This window comes from Dasypus novemcinctus, chromosome 1 (genome assembly GCF_030445035.2).
Source record: "Dasypus novemcinctus isolate mDasNov1 chromosome 1, mDasNov1.1.hap2, whole genome shotgun sequence".
NCBI classification, from domain to species: domain Eukaryota; kingdom Metazoa; phylum Chordata; class Mammalia; order Cingulata; family Dasypodidae; genus Dasypus; species Dasypus novemcinctus.
In genome coordinates, this window is record NC_080673.1 from 46,163,140 (window position 1) to 46,185,481 (window position 22,342).

A 22,342-nucleotide genomic window follows, 5' to 3' on the forward strand; every position below is an offset into this window, starting at 1 on the left:
AACAGGTAAGCTTCTGGTAAGATTAATCAGGGAAAAACAAAGATAAAAATAACATTAGATATGAAAAAGGGATCATGAAGATAGATCCAAAGGAGATTAAGAAGGTATCAATCAGTGCTTGCCCATATTTTTAAATTATCTATTCTAACTAATTCCTAAAAACTATGCTTTTCTAAAAATAACATCAGAAAAAGATGCCTAATTAGTTCTATAATTGTCCTCCCACAAAAAAGAAGTCCAGATATAATCTTTCAAGGTAGAGTATATAATCTCTTCCTGTGATATACTAATAAATGGCAATAATCCCTATTTAGCCAGTAAAACCCAGAAATAAAACCCAGACAAAGACAGTACAAGAAAGGAAATTATAATCTAATCTTACCCATAAATTAGATATAAAATTCTAAACAAAGTATCAGCAAACCAGATCCTGTGAAGATGATACATCACATTTAAGTTTCTCTTTTAAAAATGCAAAGTCTTAATAAAAAAGTTATTAATGTAATCCACTACATTAACATACTAAAGGAGAAAACCCATGATCATCTTAATAGGTATAGAAAAATAATTTGATGAAATCAACATCTATTTATGATTTAAAACTCAACAAACCAGGGGTAAAAGGGAGCTGGCTTCACCTGATTAAGGGTACCTGCAAAACATCTTTAGAGATACTCGCCAGCACAGTGAGAAGAAAAAGAAACAAAAGGTATAAAGACTGGAAAGAAAACAAATCTGTTATTCACATATGGCAGTCTACACCATCAAGGTAAGAAAATGTAACAAAATTTTTGGGTATAAGATTAATATACAGGGAAACGGACTTGGCCCAGCGGTTAGGGCGTCCGTCTACCACATGGGAGGTCCGCGGTTCAAACCCCGGGCCTCCTTGACCCGTGTGGAGCTGGCCATGCGCAGTGCTGATGCGCGCAAGGAGTGCCGTGCCACGCAAGGGTGTCCCCCGCGTGGGGGAGCCCCACGCGCAAGGAGTGCGCCCGTGAGGAAAGTCGCCCAGCGTGAAAGAAAGAGCAGCCTGCCCAGGAATGGCGCCGCCCACACTTCCCGTGCCGCTGACGACAACAGAGGCCGACAAAGAAACAAGACGCAGCAAATAGACACCAAGAACAGACAACCAGGGGAGGGGGGGAAATTAAATAAATAAATAAATAAATCTTTAAAAAAAAAAAAAAGATTAATATACAAAAATCAGTTGCCTTTTGACACTGGCAGCAGGTAAACTAATTTTTAAAAGTTTGCCATTTACAACAGCAATAAAATATAAGATACATAAATTCAACAAATGATGTTGTGATGGTTAAGTTCATGGGACACCTTGATCAGTTCATAATGCTCAGTTTTTTGGTCAAGCAACTACTGATGTGAATGTTACTGTGAGAACATTCTGTGGACAAATTATCAGTAAGGGCGGCGGACTTGGCCCAGTGGTTAGGGCATCCACCTACCACATGGGAGGTCCGCGGTTCAAACCCCGGGCCTCCTTGACCCGTGTGGAGCTGGCCCATGTGCAGTGCTGGTGCGCGCAAGGAGTGCCCTGCCACGCAGGGGTGCCCCCGCGTAGGGGAGCCCCATGCACAAGGAGTGCACCCCGTAAGGACAGCCGCCCAGTGCGAAAGAAAGCGCAGCCTGCCCAGGAATGGTGCTGCACACACGGAGAGCTGACACAACAAGATGATGCAACAAAAGGAAACACAGATTCCCGTGCTGCTGACAACAACAGAAGTGGACAAAGAAGACGCAGCAAATAGACACACAGAACAGACAACCGGGGTGGGGGAGGGGGGGAAGGGAAGAGAAATAAATAAATAAATAAATATCAGTAAGTTGACTGCATCTAAGACTGATTACATCTACAAGTGACAAAGGAGATTACCTTAAACAACGAGAACATCAAGGTCTTAAAGGATGCAGGGGCGATGACTCCCACCACATACCCATTCAACTTTTCTATTTGGCCTACGCAGAAAACAGATGGATCTTGGAGAATGACAGTTGATTATCATAGCTACTCTGCCATTTGGGCCATATGGTTCAGCAGATCCAATAGTGCTACAAGCGCCAGTAGCAAACAGAGATACTGTCTGGAGCCTGTGAAAGGCCCTTAAAGAAGAATCACAATGCAGACTCTTAGGATTTTGGAACAAAGCCTTGTCATCCTCTGCAGATAACTAAATCTTTTTTTTTTTAAAGGGTATTTATTTGGGGTAAAAGCTTACAGTTACAGGACCCTGAAGAGTCCAACTCAAGGTTGGTTTCTCACCAAAGTCTGTTGCCACATGTTGAAGCAAGATGGTGGGCCTGGTCTCTCCTTCCTTCTTCCTCTTAAGGCTCTGTGGGCCCAGCTTCCTCTGATGTCAGTTGTAGGCTGGCATAGGGCTCCTCTCAGGGTTTCTTAGCTGCTCTGGTCTGTTCACATGGTCAGCTGTAAACTATCAGGCGAATGGCTCTTCTCTCTCAGGGGCTGCAGGGTCAAAACTGATGAAGTTCTCTCTTATTCAATATCTTCTTCTGTGTGTCTTCTTGAGTGAACATCCATTTATATCACCCACCAAGGGGACAGGGACTCAACCCTGAGTCATGCCCTACTGATGTGGTTGAATCAAAGCCCTAATCCTGATTTAATCAGGTAAATGTAAAACCTTTGAATTTAACACAATCAAAGGATACTATGCCCAGAGGAACAGATCAGTTTACAAACATAATTATTTTTTAAAAATTCATAAATAATATCAAACTACTACCCATGGCAAAGGGATTTCACAGATGTAATGAAGTGTACTGTACTCCACGGTGGGGAGATGAACCTGGAGTAGTCAGGTGGGCCTCAGCTCATCACATAAATCCTTAAAAGCAAAAGACCTCCCCTGGTTTGGGGGAAAGAAAAAGATATGAAGATGGAAGGAGGGCAAGGTTGATGCTGCGTTGCTGGCTCTGAAGATGGAAGAAGGGCCCAGGAGTCAAGGAATGAGGGAAGCCTCTGGGAGCTGGAAAAAGGCAATGAAACAGATGCTCTCCCTGAGCCTCTAGGAAGGAACACTGCCTGCTGCAACCTTGGCTTCTAACTTACAGACCTGCAAGACAATAAACCATGCATTGTTTGAAGTCACTCAATTTGTGGCCATTTGTTATAGCAGCAGTAGAAAAAATATATGCTAGCTTATCTATAATTTCCCCTTCTACTAATCAGACCTGCAGATCACTCTGGATCCATTTATTCATCCTTCTCTACTCAGGGGTACTCCCCCCCAGGTAATTATTTTATTGACAGCGGTTTGGTTATGGTTTCATTGGCTGCCATAAAAATCCACCTGATAAAACTCTTCCCTGTTTTTGCCAGAACAGTGTTTTTGAGGAAGAATTCATTATAAAGAAGTCTCCTCTCCATGAAAACCCCCAAGAGAAACTCCTTGTCTGTCCTGGTACCTGTGAGAGACTGATGCCTGAGTTTTCCTCTTTGCATTGGCTGCTAGGAGGTTTAGAGAAGTGATTCTCAAGCCAGGGCGTGTTGGGATGGAGGAGTGATCAGAATCACCTGGAAAGCTTTTGCCAACTGTGCTTGCCACCCCAGAAATTCCTGTCTTCCTAAAGGAAATTGCTCCCCAAGATCCATCGTTTTGGTAAGCCACTGAGCCACTTACAAAGGAGCAAGCCCTCTTCCTCAGGTCTGTTGGATTGGGGAAAGGGTTAAGAATCATTGTTTCAGGGAGTGGATGTGGCTCAAGCGGTTGAGCGCCTGTTTCTTACACATGAAGTCCCAAGTTTGGTTCCCAGCACCTCCTAAAAACAAAAACAACAAGCAAGCAAAAGAAAAACCCGACTTAGGGCAGCTGATGTGACTCAGTGGTTGACTGCCAGCTTCCCATATACGAAGTCCAGGGTTTAATGCTGGCCCTGGTACATTAAAAGAAAAAAAAAAAAGATTGCCTTAAAAGCAGCAATTCTAGAATACGGTCTAGGAACTCCTGGGTGAGGAATGTCCCCAAGAGGGTTTTCGAGGGGTACGTGAGGTGAAAACTATTTTTATAGTAATGTCATTCATTTGTCCTTTCCACTCTCATACTGTGAATATGTGCAACGTCGTTTTCCAGAGGCTACATGCCACGTTGCATCAGAGCAGACTGAATGCAAAAGCAGATGTGAGAGGGGAGAGGACGTAGCTCAAGTAGTTGAGCACCTGCTTCCCATGTACAAGGTCCCAGGTTCATTCCCCTGCACCTCTTAAAACAACAAAAAACAAACAAAACAATTCTCAATGGAGAGTGGATGTAGCTCAGTGATTGAGTGTCTGCTTCCCATGTACAAGGTCCTGGGTTCAATTCCTGATACCTCCTAAGACGGCGGTGGGGAAAAAAAAACCAAATGTGAGAATCCAGCCATTTCCCACTAACCAGATATTAAAGAGATTTGCAAAAATGTAAAACAGTGCTGCGCTTCTTGCTTTTTTGTTGCTTTAGAAAGTGTTTTTCATAAAATAGGTCATTTACATGCACCTATACCACACTATTATTAAATGAATACATATTTTAAATCTTTTCCCAGTTTTAATTTCAAATATAATAAATACTGGTAGCCATGACCCTCATAAGGAAAAACTCTTTAGATGCCTCAATAATTTTTCAGAGTGGAAAGGGGTCCTGAGACCTAAACTGTGAGCATCACTAGCAATCTGTAGGCACTCTCTCTCTTCTTTTGCCTCATTTTTTTCAGTGCCTGCTTAATGAATGACTGGTTCTTTATCCTTTGAGGGGCAAATGCTGACCAAAGCAGCAAGCTCCACGTAACCCCAGGATTGTGTGAACAAGTGTGAAGTTGTCACCACTTGTGGCAACTGGCTCAAAGCTTCAGACACTCTCAGTTCACCTTCATCATTACTTGCTGAGGACTAACCATGGCTTGCAAGTTAGTAGTTGAGGCCAGTCCACTGCAGCATCTGCATTTCCTCCCTCCCTGCCCCACTTCTTTCTTCTCACTCTTGCTGCCCTGGGATTGCCCCACCCAATACAGCATGAGCAGGTGGCTTTGCCCAGGCCCATTTTCTACAGAATTTGGATCAAGAGTCATGTTATTATTAGGTGCTATTACTTGCGAGAAGATAGACTCACGTGTGTGGACAGTCTTTCACTGACCCTCCACTTTCACTCTCTACCCTCCTCCACTCTGACTGGTTCCTTCCAGAGGGGTCTCTGGATGGACCACATCGTAAGCTCCCTTGCATCTGGTTTCAGGCAACAGGAGGCTCTAATAGGTGAGCAGAGGGTAGGAGAGGTTGATAGGGATTTTAACTCCCCACCTCTTTCCCTGCCGGGCCACAGGTTGATAAAGGTTGTATTCCTCTATCATTCCCTCCTCTAGCAAAGCCACTAAGCCCAGTTCCCTCCTACAGCTGCAGATCTTCCTGGGTTCTAGCGACTCTCCCAGAGCTCCTTCCAGTCTGGGACTAGCAGGGGCTCTCAATGTTGCCAACCCCAGGGTGCTGCCCCATCCCTGTGGTTTTCCCTTCAACCTGCCCATACCTTCCTTCACGAAACTCTCAATTCCTCTAAGAGGTGCCACATTTCCTGACCGTCTTCCTGTCTTCATGTTGATCTATACCAAGGGGCTGAGTGACTTGCCAGAGGTCACCCGAAGAGGAAGCAGCAGAGCCCTGGAGCATACTCTCCCTGACACAGAAAGGGCTGAAGTCCTGTTCACAGCCTTGCCAGCCTGCCTGACCCCCTCCCAGAATCCCTACACCCTGTCCAATCCGGATTGAATTCCCTAGGGCCCCGGTCCCTGACATGGCCAGTAGGTCCAGTAACCAGAGCTGTGTGAGAAGAATAGGCCAGGCCATTGGGGCAGCCACACCCCAAACAGAGGTGAGGTCTCAGGTGAGTCATGCCCATGAGGGCCCCCCTCTGTCCCAAGGGCGAATGCTCACAAAAGACCCAGGACACTGCCCGCCCCCTTCCACCTTTGCCCAAGGCATTCTCCACTTCCCCTACCCTGCCCACCAGGTATCTGGGAGCTAGACACCCGCATACCCTCAGCCCCCACAGGCCTCCAGAGGTGTGAGATGCACTCTGGTTGTGCTCCCCACTTCCCCCTTCCAGCCTCAGATCCTCTCAGATTCCCAGAAATGGGCTCCAGCCAGGGAGGGTGGGGCTGCTCCTGGGACCGCTGGGAGTCAAGGGCTGCCTGGGCAGGGCCAGAGCTGTGGCAGGGAATGGACCTTCACCCATCCCTTGTGCCTCCAACCAGCTCTAAAGTGCCATGTCCCAGCACCTGTTCTTTCCACTTTTGATCCTTGGTAACCTCGGGGTACCAGGGATGGCTACGAGGGGCCTGGGTCCTTGCATCTGGGGGGATGAAAAAGCAGGTCCCCTGGGATCTGGTGGGGAGTGGGTGTCCAGAGGGAGGGTGTGTGTGTGTCAGAGGAGGGGAAAGGAGGCCGGAGAGCTGGGGATGCTCTGTAAATCACCTGCACAGGTTCCCAGCCCTTCCTGCCTCTGTCTTCCCAGACCTCAGCCCCAGCCCTGGAGCCTCGCAGGACTCAGGTAAGTAAGCGGGACTGGGAGAAAGTCATGAGCCAGGCAGCGAAGACAGGACGGGTGGCATGGGTGCTGGCAGGGAGCACTGAAAGGGCAGGGAATTGGGGAAGGGGAAGGGAGGAGGGGGCTAGAGAGCAGGAAGATGGGGGCTGGGCAGCGGCAGGGGCTGGAGGTCCAATGTCTATCTTCCTTTACCCTCTGACTCCTGGCTTTCAACCCTTCCTAAGACGAAGCTGAAGATCTGGGTAAGAAGAGACCTGGGGTCCTGGGGTCTTCAAGGAGGTTGAGGTTGGCAGGGCAATGAGGGAAGGGGAACTGACGAGAAAACCTAGACGTTTCTAGGTCTTCTTTGTTCTTTATTCAGAGGGGCACGGGGCTTTGTCCTGCCTTACCTAGACCCCTGGAGTGGGGGAAGAGGGTGGGCCCTGACCCCTGGGGTACCCTATTGCAGACTGCGGGTACCCTGAGCCCTCTGCCCTCATCAGGGGGGGCTCCGCCATGCCGCCGGGTGCCTGGGCGCCTGGCTGTGGCACGTGAGCCTGCACTACAGAGGGGGCCACGTCTGCAGGGGCTCTCTCATTGCCCCCTCCTGGTCCTCTCCACCGTGTAGTTTTACGTTATGAGTATCCGCCCTTGTTCAGGCCCATTCACCTGTGAAGCTCAGCAGATGCACCTGTGTCCTCAAGGCTAACTTGGAGCAGAGCTGCCCTGCCTCTCCTCCCCCTTTCCTGCTCCGCCCGCCCCCAGGTCTCTGGTCCAAAGTCAGACACTGGTTCCACCTCAGGGTTCAGGGCAGGGCGAGGCCACTACTTCCTCCCACCACACCATCCCATAGCCCAGTCGGAACCTCCTCTGCCCAAGGTCACCAATAGCCACCTCCACAGCAGATTGCTCCTCTCCCACTTGCCCATCCATCTCATCTGACCTCTAATGACTGGCCCCTCTTGGCTTCCCCGCCCCGCCAAGGGCCTGCCCCCTCCCTCAGGTCAACGTAACCCACCCCCCGACCTGGGCCTCAGTGCAGGAATGGGACCTTGGAGCCTGCAGCCAAGTGGTCGGTGCTGCTGGGCGTGCACTCCCAGGATGGGCCCTTGGCAGACGCGAACACACTCGCACTGTGGCCACCATCCTGGTGCCCGCCAACTACAGCCGTGGGGAGCTTGGCTCCGACCTGGCCCTGCCGCGCCTCGCCTTGCCCACCAAGCTGCCTATCTGCCTCTCCCTCACCTCGCCACTTCGCTCATGGCACCGCCTGCTGGGCCACCGGCTGGGGGGACGTGCAGGACTAATCTCCTTCAGAAAAACAGCTTTTGGCCTGCTTCTAGGCCTCAGCAGAGATCAAATGCTTAACTATGGGCCACCAAGTTACCATGAGACCTAAGGTGCCTATCACAAGCTGGACCTAACAAGCCATAAAGTTGGGCATGAACAGCAGCACTCCATTATAAAATGGAAGTGGTATGTATCAGGGCTCAAGTAGGTCCTGAAGGCACAAGTAAGTTACAGGAGGGGCTGGTCCAAACGCCCATGGCCCCCACTCCTGCCACATTACCTTCTCTTTCCCAGCCCATAGCTATGACCTCTTTGGGAATTCCTTATAATCAGCTGACTGAGGAGGAATAAACTCTGGCCTGTTCTACAGCTGTTCTCCAGTAGAAAGGACTAACTGTCCTTCTTGGAACATCCCTGAAGGACAGTGGTGAGGGGAAATCCTCCCAGTGGATGGAACTTCAAGCAGTGCACCTGGTTGTTCATTGTGCCTGGTGGGAGAAATGGCTGAAGGTACATTTGCATAGTGATTCATGGGCTGTTGCCAATGGTTTGGCTGGATGGTCAGGAACTTGGAACGTGAGTGGAAAATTAGTGAAAATTAGTGGGGGAGAAGTATGTGGATAGACCTTTCTGAGTGGACAGAAAAACTTTCACCAGAAGATGACATAACTAGAGGAAGATTTTAATAATTAAGTGGTTAAGATGACCCATTCCATAGACAGAAGTCAGCCTCTTTCCCCAGCCACTTGTGTCATTGCCCAATGCGCTCATGAACAAAGTGGTCATGGTGGTAGGGATGGAGGTTATACATGTACTCGGCAAGTGGGACTTTCCACTCATCAAGGCTGAAATGAATGCCCAATCTTCCAGCAGCAGAGACCCACACTCAGCCCCCAATATGGCACCATTCCCCAAGGGATCAGCCTGCTACATGATGGCAGGTGATTACATTGGACCACTTCCATCATGGAAGCACAGCGTTTTGTTCTAACTGAATATACACATACTCCAGATATAGGTTTGCCTTCCCTGAATACAATGCTTCTGCCAAAACTACCGTCTGTGGATTTATAGGATGCCTATCCACTGCCATGGTATTCTATATAGCAATGCTTCTGATCAAAGGACCAATTCACAGCAAATGGGCACATGCTCATGGAATTCACTGGCCTTACCAATGTTCCTATCATTCTTTAGAAGCTGGATTGATAGAACGCTGGGAATGCCTTGAAGATGTAATGATAGCACCTACTAGGTGACAATACTTTGCAGGCAATATGTGGCAATATGGTAGTTTGAGGTTTTTGTAGACCCCAGAAAAGATCATGTTCTTAGAGCTAATCCATTCCTATGGGTATGAACCTACTGTAGGTAGGATTTTGATTAGATTACTTCAGTTAAGAGTCTTTCATTAGATTACTTCAGTAAGGCTTGACCCACGGTGAGTCTTAATCCTCTTACCAGAGTCCTTTATAAACAGGATGAATATAGAGATAGAGAGAAAAATCCATAGGAGTGCAGAGAGGAAGCTGAGAGAAAACAACAGATGGAGCAGCCAGGAGCAGTGAGCAACAGAGGCAGAGAAAGTAGAGACCAGCAGACTGTGACAGAGGAGTCCAGGAATCAAGGGGTAGAGATGGTAATGGCTCCACTATTAGCCCTAGTGATCCAGTAGAAAAATGTGTTGTTCCTGTCCCAGTAATCTAAAGCTCTGCTCGTCTACAGGTCTTAGTTTTAAAAGGAGCAGTGGTTCCACCAGGGAACATAATGATTCCACTGAACTGGAGGTTAAGACTGACACCTGGTCACTTTGGGCTCCTCATGCCTCTGAATTAACAAGCAAAGAAGGGAATTACTGTACTGTACAGGGTAACTGATCATGACTATCAGGGGAAATAGGACTGCAACTACACAATGAGGGTACAGAAGAGTTTGCCTGGAATACAGAAGATTCTCTAGGATGTCTCTTAGTGCTACCATGTCCTGTGATTAAAGTCAATGAAAAACTGCAACAGCCAAATCCAGGCAGGACTAACAATGGCCCAGGAACTTAAGGAATGAAGGTTAAGGAAAGAACCGTAGCCAGCTGAGGTGCTTGCTGAAGGTAATGAGAACACAGAATGGGAGGTAGAAGAAGGTAGTTATAAATGAGCTATGACCACATGACCAGTTACAGAAAAAGACTGTAATGGGCACTGTAGTAATTTGATATTATTTATGAATTCCAAAAAAGCAATTTGATTATGCTTATAAACTAAGCTGTTCCTCTGGGAATGATACCCTTTCACTGTATTAGATTAAATTATGTTCAGATTAGGGCTATGATTTGACCATATCTTTGGGGTGACTCAGTTTGAGTCCCCGCCCCCTTTGTGGGCTATATAAATGGACACACAATCAAGAAGACACATGGAAGTAGGTACACAGAGAAAATATGCAGAGGAACAGAGACAACTCTAAAGACACAGCAGAGGCTCCGGAAAGAGAGGTGAGCCATTTGTCCGATAATCTGCAACTGAAGAGACCAGAGCCCTGAACAGCTGAGCAGTCCTCTAGCCTAGAGCTGAGATTGAAGAAGCTGGGTCTACGGAGCCTTATGAGGAAAGAGGAAGGTTGAACCCTTGCAGATGTCACCTGCCATCTTGCTTCAACATGTGGTAACAGACTTTGGTGAGGAACTAACTTTGAGTTGAACTCTTTAGGGTCTTGTAACTGTAAGCTTTTACCCCAAATAAATACCCTGTATAAAAGTCAGCAGATTTTTGGTACTTTGTATCAGCACCCCTTCTGACTAATACAGTTACGAGTATTTCTTCCTTGTTTTGTTATGAGTATATTTGTATATATATATAAAGCAAATAAAACAAATAAAACAAATATCTTTGTTTTCTTCCCTATCTTATCCCCACATCATATAACATAAATTGTATTAGCTTCATGTTATAGTCTTTAAGTATAGGATATCAAGTTTAAGAATGATTATTCTTAAATATTCATTCTTAAACTTGATAGGACTTGCACCCTATTCTGGGGAGAGTTTGTGTGTCTGGTTGTTTGCAGAGCGGTGGGTATTGTTAGGTGAAAATATGACTATCATTGTTTTTATTTAGAGATAACGTACGGTTTAAGGAGATGTGTATGACTGCTGCATTAGTCAGCCAAAGGGTGCTAATGCAAAATACCAGAAATCTGTTGGCTTTTACTAAGGGTATGTATTTGGGGTAGAAGCTTACAGTTACCAGGCCGTAGAGTATAAGTTACTTCCCTCACCAAAGTCTGTTGCCATGTGTTGGGTCAAGATGGCTGCTGATGTCTGCAAGGGCTCAGCCTCCCTCTTCCTTTTAAGGCTCTGGTGGTCTCAACTTCTTTCAATATTAGCTGTAGGCTGGAATAAGTCTTGTCTCTCTGCTTGGACTCCTTTCCCTCCAGGCTTAGCTGCTCTGCTCTCTCCACAAGGCCAGCTATAAACTCTCAGGTGAATGACTCATCTCCATTCCTGGGGCCTCTGCTGTGTCTAATGGAGCCTTCTTTCTTTCCTCTACTATCTGCTTCTCTGTGTATTTACTTCCCAGGGCTCCAGCATTTAAAACTCCAACTACCCTTCTCAGTGGTTTCTCTTTGAGTCCCTGCCCACCAAGAGGGCGGGGACTCAACATCCTACTGACATGGCCCAATCAAAGCTTTAATCATTATTTAATCAAGTAAAAGTGAAACCTCTGAATCCAAAATAATCTCATATGCCCAGAGAACAGACCAGTTCACAAACATAATATGTTTTTGTATTAATCAACAATATCAAATGCTACAACTGCCAAGGTGACAAAGGGTAGATTGTGATGTTTACGTTCATGTGTCAACTTGACCAGTTTATGGTGCCCAATTGTTTTGGTCAAGCAAGCACTGGTCTGATTGTTACTGAGGACATTTCATGGACTTAAATCATTAGTAAGTTAATTGCATCTATGCTAATGCATCTATAATCAATTGAGGAAATTCCATGTCCAATCACTTGAAGGCTTTAAAAGAAGAAGTGATGATTTCAGCAATCAAAGAGAGAATTTCCATCTCTACTTCAGCTAGTCAGCTTCTCCTGGGGAATCCATCAACCTTCATTGGATTTCCCAGCTTATAGCCTGCCGTATGGAATTTGGACTGGTGCATTACTACAGTTGCATGAGACAATTTTTATAAAATCTCATATTATTTACAGGTATTTCCTGTTGGTTCTTTTTCCCTAGAGGACCCTAATACAGATGTGCAAGACCTTAATGAGAAAATTATAATTTATTGAATGATATTAACAAAGAGCTATAAAAGTGGAAAGTTACACAATATTCATGGATAGGGAGACTCATCAAATCATAATAATAGTCAATAAACTAAAGATTGAATTCAATTCCAATAAAAAAAATCCCAGCAAGGTTTTTCAAACAACTGGACAACTTGATTTTAAAATTTATATGTAAGAGCAACAACCCAAGAATAGTCAAGATACTAGGGTTGTAGCATGTGCCCTTTCTATTAAGGTTTATTAAAAAGTTATAGGGAATATTGTAAAGAATTGGTCTAGAGATAGAAAAATTAATTAATAAAACAAAATAAAAAGAACACAAACTTACCTATATGGAGACATGATATATGTCAGTGCAGATCAGAGAGGTACAGGAAAGAGAATGGTAAGACAGCTGTTGAACGCAATAAAATGAAATTGCATTCCCTCTTCACAGGGCATGCACACAAAAAATGAGTTCTAGATGGATTCAAGTGTTAAGTCATAATGGTAAATTTTGAAATATTTATAAGAAAAGCATAGGACACTATTAATTTAGGGGTAGAGAATAATTTTTGAACATGATATGAAAAGTACTAAGTGTAAGATTGATAAATTAAACTATATTAAAATTCAAAACTTCTGATGATTAAAAGATTGATTCCCTATAAATCCACAAGACATAATGAAAAGAAACACATTCAAACATTCCTCAGAAAAGGAAATGCAAATGGCTAATAAACATGTGAAATGATGCTCAACCTCATTAGCAATCAAGGAAACACAAATTAAGACCACAGTGATAAACCACTTGATACCCTCTAGATGGGCAAAGAAGTCTGAGTAGTTCCAAATGATGGTAAGGATGTGGCTCAATTGGAACTATTTTATATTCTTGCTGCAAGAGAAATTTTTGATACTAAGACTTCAAAAAACAATTTGTCACTAACTTGCAAAACTGAACAAAATCAAAAGACAGTATATCCACCCTAAGATATATACCCTAGAACAATATTTTTCAAATGTTAATTCAGTTTAGTGGGTTTTGACCCAAATTTTCAAAATAAGACAGAAGAACTGTGGAAAGGAGGAAGGAAGGAGAAAAGAAAAAAGGAAAGAAATAAGGAAGGAGGGACTAATAAGTAACAGGATTTAGACTGTTTCAAGAAAACATCCTTTTGAGATATAGAAGCATATGTGTACTGGGTCACTAGGTAGAGTGCTTCTCCCCTTTCCTCCATGAATTAATTAACCTATATAAAATTGAATAGTCACTAAAAGAAAACTGTGAAGACTGCTTATGTTGCAGAAATCAGAGTATAAAAAGCAGACAGCTTTTATTATTTACCAACTGCAAACCTGCTGTGGTATTTGTATCTTAAAACCAAAGCATTATACTAAATTAAACTAAACAGAAATAGTCTGGTTAGTTGTCAGATATGTAACATCAGTTACAGAGGGAGATTGGTACCCCAAAATGTATTTATATACAAAAGAATGGAAAGTTTTATTACTAAAACCAAACCCCTATATGGGAATTACACGCACATGCATGCTTGTTTTGTAAGTTCACAACTTCTCTAATAAGAATATATTAAAACAAAAACAAGCAAAAAAAAACCAACAAACCTTACCCCCACACTTCATGACTTTGGTAAATGCTTCATGTCTTTCCAAAGCCAAGAATACCTGAGTTATATTTATGGACTCACAGTTGACTGGATATTGTCAAATGCGACTAATCTGAGTTTACTCAAAACTTCAGTCAGTGGTTGTTAGAATTTAAGAGTCTTAGGAAGAGGGAAATGAACACAAAGAGATTTAACAAAAACAAATAGAAATGTATGTATACTTAGGAACAAATCAATTGCACAGACACAGAATATGGGGGTTCTGACCAGTAAAATCATTTGAAAAAGGTTTGGGGTTTTAGCTGACCACCAGCTAATTTTCAATCCATTTAAAGAGGCAGCTAGAACCTCACCTCAGGTTCTATATTAATAGAAGAAGAGTTCTAATCACATCCAAGCCATGATCATCCTATATACCAGATCACTGCAACCTCTTATCTATCTCCCATTTCCCACCCTTGCCTAGTTCCAATTTAGTCCACAAAAGCAGTGGACAGTGATCTTTGCAAAATGAAATTTGGACAACAGCCCTCTGCTTAACATCCTTTAATGGTGTCTCATTGCACTTGGTATGCTGCATAGAATCTTCACCATGACTTACAATGCCCTCTCCATGCCCCTGTTGACCTTCCAATTGATGCCTGTTAACTGTTCAGCTTCACTGCTCTTTCAGGTGCTAGGAGACCCTAGCCCTTAGGACCTTTTTATAAGCTCTTTAGGGTATCTGGAATACCCCCTGCTCTTTCCCTGTAAAAACTCCTCATCCTTCAGGTTACAGCTTAAATGCTTCAGAGCAGTTATGCAACCCTTCTAGCTCCAATCCATATTAGATTTTCCTTACTCTTTTCTCTCATAGTTCCCTGTTCTTTTTCCTCAATAGCATTTCCTGAAATTATATACATAAACAGATACAGATATATGAAGATATAGATATGGTGTCTTTATTTAATCCCTAACTCTCCTAACCCAACTGTAAATTCTGTGAGGACTATGTATATTTTGTGCAACATAAAATGTTTGTGTAGTGAAGAATTAACTTTACTTAAAGAGAGGCCTGGCTTTTGCCCTCAGCAACTAGGACCGCTGGAATGTCCTGCCTGATAGGAACATCTTTGTTTGCTTGGAGGCTCTGGCCATCAGAAAGTCTAAAATGTGATTTATGATAGGAGCTTTGGGCCTTGTCATATCAGTTCTGGGTTCTGGAGAAGTTGGAAACTAAAGGTCAGCTGTGTGGGCAGCATGTGATAGAGCCTCAATAAAAATTGGATACCAAAGGCTTGGACGAGCTTCCATAGTTGGTAATACTTTGTGCCAGAAGGAGTTAATATCGTCTATGACCCCATGAAGAGAGGACAACCAGAAGCTCTGTTTGGACCCTCCTGTACTCAACCCTATGCTGATCTGAATCTGTAACCTTTTCTTATAATAAACTGTAATGACGAGTATAACAGCTTTCGATGAGATCTGTGAGCCCTTCTAACAATTTACCAAACATGCAGAAATACTCTGACCTTCAATTGGTGCTAGAAGTGAGGGAAATCTTGTGGACTATGTTCTCTAATTTTGTACTTGGCTAACTGAACAGAGATGCCCAAATTCTTTGCAACCAATATACTAACACATACAAGGGGCTCAATATTTATCTTTCAAATGAAAATGTTAGAAGCTTATTATTTTGAAAAGCCAGGTAGCTTCCTATCATTCCAAGTATGTAAGTAGAGATAAAATTTGTCAGGTTGTTGTACGAGTGGTTTTTTATTGTGTGGGAAGCAATGCAATCATCCCTAAGGCCATTCTATACTGATTACTATAGTTCCAAATCATTCCAGTTACCTTGGCTTGAACACTCACTCACTGTCCAGTCTATCAGTGATCAAGTCCTACTGACTGTGCAGTTGCATTCTTATTGTTCCCTTCCTTTCTATTTTAATTTCAGCCCTTCTCTTCAGCATGGACTATTATAACATCCTCCTAACTTCCCCATCTTTGGAGTATTCCTCTGTCCAATTCAATCCGAATAGTACTGCAAAATTAATTTTTCTAAAATATTGTTTTCAAATGTTTCCTGGTTGGAAAATATTCACACGGTTCGTTTCATATAAGGACAATCAAGCTTAACCTCAACTTAATTTTCAGGCTTTATCTTCCTTTACTATCCTACACGAACATATTTTATGGCAAACTAATTTATTCTTTGTTCCTAGAATAAATATTGATATTCCTTGCCTCATGCTGTTTTCACCTAGCCTACCTTCTCCTGAGTCTTAGAGCTTGAATAAGTTACTCTCTCCAGATGGTGGTTCCCGACTGTAAAAGAATATTAGATTAAATGATTTCTAAGCTTTTTTTTGCACTACTTTAAGTTTTTTATTTAGCATGAATAATGCAAAAGAGATTAACATATACATAGATTATAAAAATGTAATCTTTCAAACTTGACTGTAAACTGTGCAAGGGCAGGGACCCAGTCTTAAACATTCTATTCAGTTCACAGTACTTAACACACTGCCTTGCAGACAGATAGTTAAAAACTCTGCTTAAATAAAACCAAACACAAAAGAATTAAAAACAACACACTTACTCTCCCATAGGCCATGGTGGACAGCAACATAAAGGAGGAAAATGTTTTTGTTGATCTTTGGCTTCAAGGATTAATACCAGATTTGGATACCGGTTAGTTAGGTAATTGGTAAGGAATACCATAAAGTTGTAAATGACATAAGCTTCATAGCATTCTCTGCATGTATCCACATATATTGCAATGCTGGGATATTTCAAAGCTATCCACTGGAAAAAAGCAGATGTTAAAAATAGTTACAGATAAGATAAAATGAATTACCATTCTAATTCATGGTCTTCACAATAAACTAATTTTAAAACTTGAAATGTCTTGTCACATACTTAGAGCAAATGCTCTAAAATTTTTTATTACAAGGACTACCAGACAATCTGTAGATGAATTTTTAAAAGGAAGAAACAGCTTGGATATTTTGTTAGTAAACAAAAGGATTAAGTGTTTGGGATAAATAATGAATATAAAGAGAGAAGCTAAATTAAGTACTTGAGTTGTTAATCTAAAATTTTTCTTGATAAGATCATAAAAAATGATGCCAAAGTTTCTTTTATATGTAATAAATTGGAGCAGTCATTCATAACTACTGTTTGCACTAGAATTTATTAGGAAAGGCTTTTAGGTTGAAATAGAAGATTTAATAAATAAAAAAGGTAATAATATAACTTCCAATATTATATTCTTTAAAGGACCAAGACCTAATAATATGCAAGTTTAAAAGATTAAACAAAGAAAATGATTCGATTTAAAAAAAAAATTTTTTTAAATCACATTTTCCATTTTCTATCATACCTTTTCTTCTCTATCAATATTAAATGCAAGTGGACAATTACCTTTTCACTTATCTTATTAAGCTGATTATTGCCAAATAACATACTTTCACTACCTTAAGCTTTCTGTAGTTAGTATCATCTAACAAGTTCTTAGTTAAGGAGACAAAATGAAACATACTTACACTGTCTAAACTGTATATCGGTACCATCCAAAGAATCCTATTTGGAAAGCAAAAATAAATTAAGAACATTTAACAACATCTTTATAAAAAAGCCAACACAATACTAGTAAAGTAAAAATATATTAAGATTTACCTTATTATTGGTTTTTGTAGCTCAGGTTGTGTATAATGCACTAAGTGCTGCAATATCACCCAGAGAGATACAGGTATAGTCAATAGCAAAAAGATTCCAGCAATAAACCAAGCCTTGGTGTGTATTCCAACCTTAAGAAGCAAAAAAAATCACATTCATATATATTCTCCAATATTAAAACTGAAGAACTAAATATTTTTATTTTTCAAATTTTCATTTCTTTAATTACTAATGAGGCTGGATATTTTCCATATGATTAGTGGCTATTTTTATTTCTTCTTCAGTAAATACCTCAATTGTGTGCTATTTTGGAAGGGAGGGGATCTATTTTTCCTCAAGGGGTTGAGTTGTTTTTCTCATGGGTAAGAGTTCTTTATATACATTAAAAATATTCACATCACATCAATCAACACTGCCCCCTCCTGCAGCTTATAATTTGCTGTTTATATTTGATTATGGTATTTGCAGATACACAAATGCTTTAAAATTTTCTGCAAATCAAATTTAAAAATGTTTCAATGGTTTATTTCTTTACTATTATGTCTAGAAAGTTAAAAATTTACCTAAATTTTCTTCAAATTTTATGTTAAATTAAGAAGAAGAAAATTCTTGAGAAAAATGGTGTTTCAAGTTTGCTAGAAGTTGTCAGTGCAATATACCAAAAATTGGTTGCCTTTTACAATGGGAATTTGTTAGGGTAAAAGCTTATAGTTTCAAAGCTGAGAAAATGTCCAAATGAAAGCATCATCAGAGATGCTGTCTCACCAAAGGTGATCCTGACTCCTGCCATGTGGCAAGGCAAAATGGTGGCCAATGTGCTTTCTCCAGGCTCACTTTCTCTCCAAGCTCAGGTATATGCCATTAGGTGCATGGCTTGTCTCACTGCTGGTCTGCTGGTTTCTCCCCTCTCCTCTGAGCCTTGTCTTTGAGCTTGGAGCTGCTCCATGGGCCTAACCTCTTGGAGGCGTCTTTCCATGGTCTGTGTTTCTACTGATTCCAGCCTCTGGGACCACTCCAATTTCTAAGGCTTTTATTCTGTGTGTGTGTCTTTTTAGAACTCCATTTATAAAGGACTCCAGAATGAGGATTAAGACCTACCTTGAATGAGGTGAGTCACATCTTAGGTTAAGATCCTAATTCCCAAAAGACCCTACTTATAATGGATCCACACCCACAGGAATGTATTAACTTTTCTCGGGTCCATATAGCTTCACACCACCACATTCCACCCTCTGAACCCCCAAAAGACAAGATCTTTCCATATGTAAAACACATTCATTCCATCACAACATTTCAAAAACCTTAAAGCATTTCAGTGAAATTGCTAAGCACAAAATCTCATCAAAATCAGTTATAGGTAGGCTATCTGTCTTGGGGTAAAATTCCCCTCTGGCTGTAGATCTGTGAAACTTACAAAACAAGTTATCTGCTTCCAATATGCAAAGGAAGGACAGGTATAGAATAAGCATTTGCACTGCCACAGGGAGAAATTGGAAGGAAAACAGGGGTACGGGTCCCAAGCAGTTCCAAAAACGTTCAGGGCATAGTTTGTTAGATTTCAAAGTCTGAGAGTCATCTATAGAGTGATGTCTTCTCCTTGGGGCCTCATGGAGGCCCACTCCTTCCAAGGGCTTGCCCAGCAGTCATCTTTTCGGCTCTACCCTTATCAAAATCTGCGTGGCGACCAAGCTCTAAGCCTCAACGTCCAAGAACCTTGGGGTGACAGCCACAATTTCCAGGGCACAGGTCCAACCTCCTTAGAACAGTAAGGTGGCAACCAAACTCTCCCAAATCTCTGGGGAATATGCCCCACCATCTCTGAAGCCTGGGGTTACCGAATTCTTCCTGAACAAAAGGGGAGAAGGCTTGCTCTCTTTAAGCTCTGGGGTATACTCACTCTCCCCCAACTTGCCCCCCCCCATATGGGTGGGGTCCCTCTCTTGGCCCGAGATATTTTTAGTCCAGACCTCAAACTTCCATGATTTTGCCCTTGAAGTAGGTTTTCCTTCAACATCTCCCTTTTCTGTCCCTTTAGTCCAGACTGTTCGTGGTTTTGTTCACAGAGATCTCACAAAAAGCTTGTTAGTTTAGTATGCAGGAAACACGGGTCCAAGCTGTCAGTAAGACCTTCCACAGCTCCTTCCTGGACAACTGCATCTCCATTCCTGACTTACACTGTGACTGGCTGGTTCCAAGTTCAGTTAATTCCTCATATGGGGCATTATTCTCTTGGGACTTGTTTCCCAGAAGCTTGGAATTTCCCAAACCATGAATTTCTGCGGTTGTTTTTTTGTTTGTTTGTTTGTTTTTTGGTGCCCAGGAGTTCATTCTCAGCTTATCCCTTTTCTCTCACATTTTGCTAAAAGTTACAAAGAGAAGCCAGGCCACCTTTTCCATATTTAGTTTGGAAATCTCCTCAGCTAAATATCCAAGCTTGTCACTTTCAAACTGTGCCTTCCATCTAACATGAAGAGTCAATTTAGCCAAGTTCTCTGCCACTTTAAAGCAAGGATTACCTTCCTTCCCATCTGCAATGATAGTCATCATTTCTAAGTCCTCATCAAAAGTATCTTTAGTGTCCATATTTTTACCAGCAGTCTCTTCAAAGCAATCTAGGCCTTTTCTATCAAGCACCTCTCAATTGTTCCAAAATATTCCCCTTACCCATTTATAAAACCAATCCAGCATTTTTGGTATTCACATAGCAGTGTGTACTCCACTTTCCTAATACCAATTTCTGTTTTAGTTTGCTAAAGGCTGCCAATGCAATATACTAGAAATTGAATGGATTTTGTACTAGTCAGGGTTCTTCCAGGAAACAGAGTCAACAGGACATATCTGTAATGAATATGAGATTTATAAGATTCTCTCATATGACTGTGGGGATGCACAAGTCCAGGTTCTACAGGGAGGCTACAAATCAGGGGCTCTGATGAAAGTCCAGTGAAGGTCTTCGATGAATTTCCGGGAGATGTTTGGCTGTCCAAAGGTGAGCTGGGAAATTCTCCCTGAATGCTGAAATCACCTGCCCTTTTAAGGCAATCAACTGATTGGATAAAGTGTCACTCACTGCTGATGGCCATCTCCCTTATTGATGTAGATGTAATCAGCCATCTATGCAGTAAACTCACTGATGACTAAAGCCCATAATTATCCTTGTATTACAATTAACCCAGTGCTTGCTTGACCAAACACCTGGGTACAATTACCTGGCCGAGTTGATACATTAGCCTACCATCACAGGTTTTATAATGGGAAAAGTTTACAGTTCTGAGGCCATAAAAGTATCCAATTAAGGCATCATCAAAAGTTGCTGTCTCACCAAGTTGCAGCTGAGGGTGATCAGGCACATGGTGGTATCATCTAAGGAAGCTTAGCTTTCTTTCCAAGCTAAGCTGTGGGTGATCAAACATATGGCAGGACAACATGGTAGTCTCCTGGTCTCTCCCCTCTCCTTAGCACCTGTCTCTTCAGCTTTGAGCTGCTCTGTTGACTAGCTAGTCTCTCAACGGCCTCTTTCCATGCCTCTGTGCTCCACTGATTCTAGCCTCCAGCCTCCCGGAGCTCTCCTGTTTCTGAGGCTTTTTCAGTCCTCTCTTTATAAAGGACTCCAGTAAGAGGATTAAGACTCACCCTGAATGAAGTGGGTCACATCTTAAGGTACTATTTGCCAAAAGATCCTATGTACAATGGGTCCACATGTACAGGAATAGACTAACTTTAAGAACACACTTTTCTGGGATCCATACAGCTTCAAACCATTACAAATGGTAATGTCTTTTTTATTTTCAGAAGAACTCAACTGACCATAGATTAGCAAACTTTTTCTAAAAAGGGCCAGATAGTAAATATTTTGACTTTGCAGTTCATATGACATCTGTATAATCTGTCTCAACTCTGACCTTGTTACATGGAAGCAGCTATAGGTGATATATAAACAAATGAACACAGCTGTGTTCCAATAAAACCTTACGTTGTATTTTGCTGACCCTTCCAAAAGACTTGTGATTATCAACAAAGGGCTCTTTAGTGATGCATTGGTGGCTTCCTTGGGTAAGAGATAAGGGGGAAAAATTGAGAGGTGACTGCTAAGCAGTATGGGGTTTTTCTTTTTGGAGTAATGAAAGTGTTCTAAAATTGATTATAGTGATGAATGTACCACTCTGTGAATATACCAAGCCACTGATTGTATACTTTGGATGGATTGTATAATATGTGAACATATCTCAAAAAACCCTGAGACAAAAACAAGGTAGTATAAAAAATACACTAACTGGAAATAAGCCAGACACAAAAGGACAAATAATGTATGATTCCACTTCTATAAAATATTTAGAATAAGCAAATTTATAGAGATAGAAAGTAGATTAGAGGTTACCAAAGGGCCAAGGGGAGAGAGAGAGAGAATTGATGCTTAATGGGTACAGATTTTCCCTTAGGTATTGAAAAGCTTTATTCTATGAATGTAACTGATACCACTGAATTGTACACTTAAAAATGGTTAAAATGGATTCTAAGAGACAACCAGCAAAATGGCAGCAGAGTAAGGAGCTCCTAGAGTCAGCTTGTGCTACAGGGCAGTTGGTAATCACCCAGAGCTCTCTAAAGCACCTATTTGGGGACTCCAGGAGAACAAAGAGCATCCTGCAACATCCTTGAAGGAATGGAAGGAGACTGCCCACCTGCAAAGAAGACTCATAAGTAGAGTGCTGCATGCCATGGATCCCAGTACCTATCCTCTACTGGCAGCACAAGCCACCTCAGGAGCTGTTCCGTGGCTGGAATTGGAAGCTCCACTTCCCAAAAACAAGGGAGGAAGAGACAGCTGGGCATGAACTTCAGCTCCTGATTATTAAATTTGGTGGGCTAAAATATAATCCGAAGAACAGCTAAAGTTTGGGCCAGTCAGAAAGAGGCTGGCAGCTGCCATTTTAACTCTGCCCCTGGCATGAGGGAAATGGGGC

The 22,342-nt window shown here is 42.3% G+C and overlaps 1 protein-coding gene across 1 annotated transcript in view; it reads right to left on the bottom strand.

Annotated features, from left to right (window-relative positions):
- TMEM184C (transmembrane protein 184C) overlaps positions 1–22,342 on the bottom strand; it is a 46,654-nt gene that overhangs the window by 12,131 nt on the left and 12,181 nt on the right. The window contains exons 4-6 of the mRNA XM_071214458.1: positions 17,379–17,509; positions 17,246–17,282; positions 16,300–16,505 (exon numbers count right to left, since the gene is read on the bottom strand). Of these exons, the coding sequence (XP_071070559.1) occupies positions 16,300–16,505; positions 17,246–17,282; positions 17,379–17,509 (374 nt within the window). The remainder of the gene's footprint in view (positions 1–16,299; positions 16,506–17,245; positions 17,283–17,378; positions 17,510–22,342) is intronic.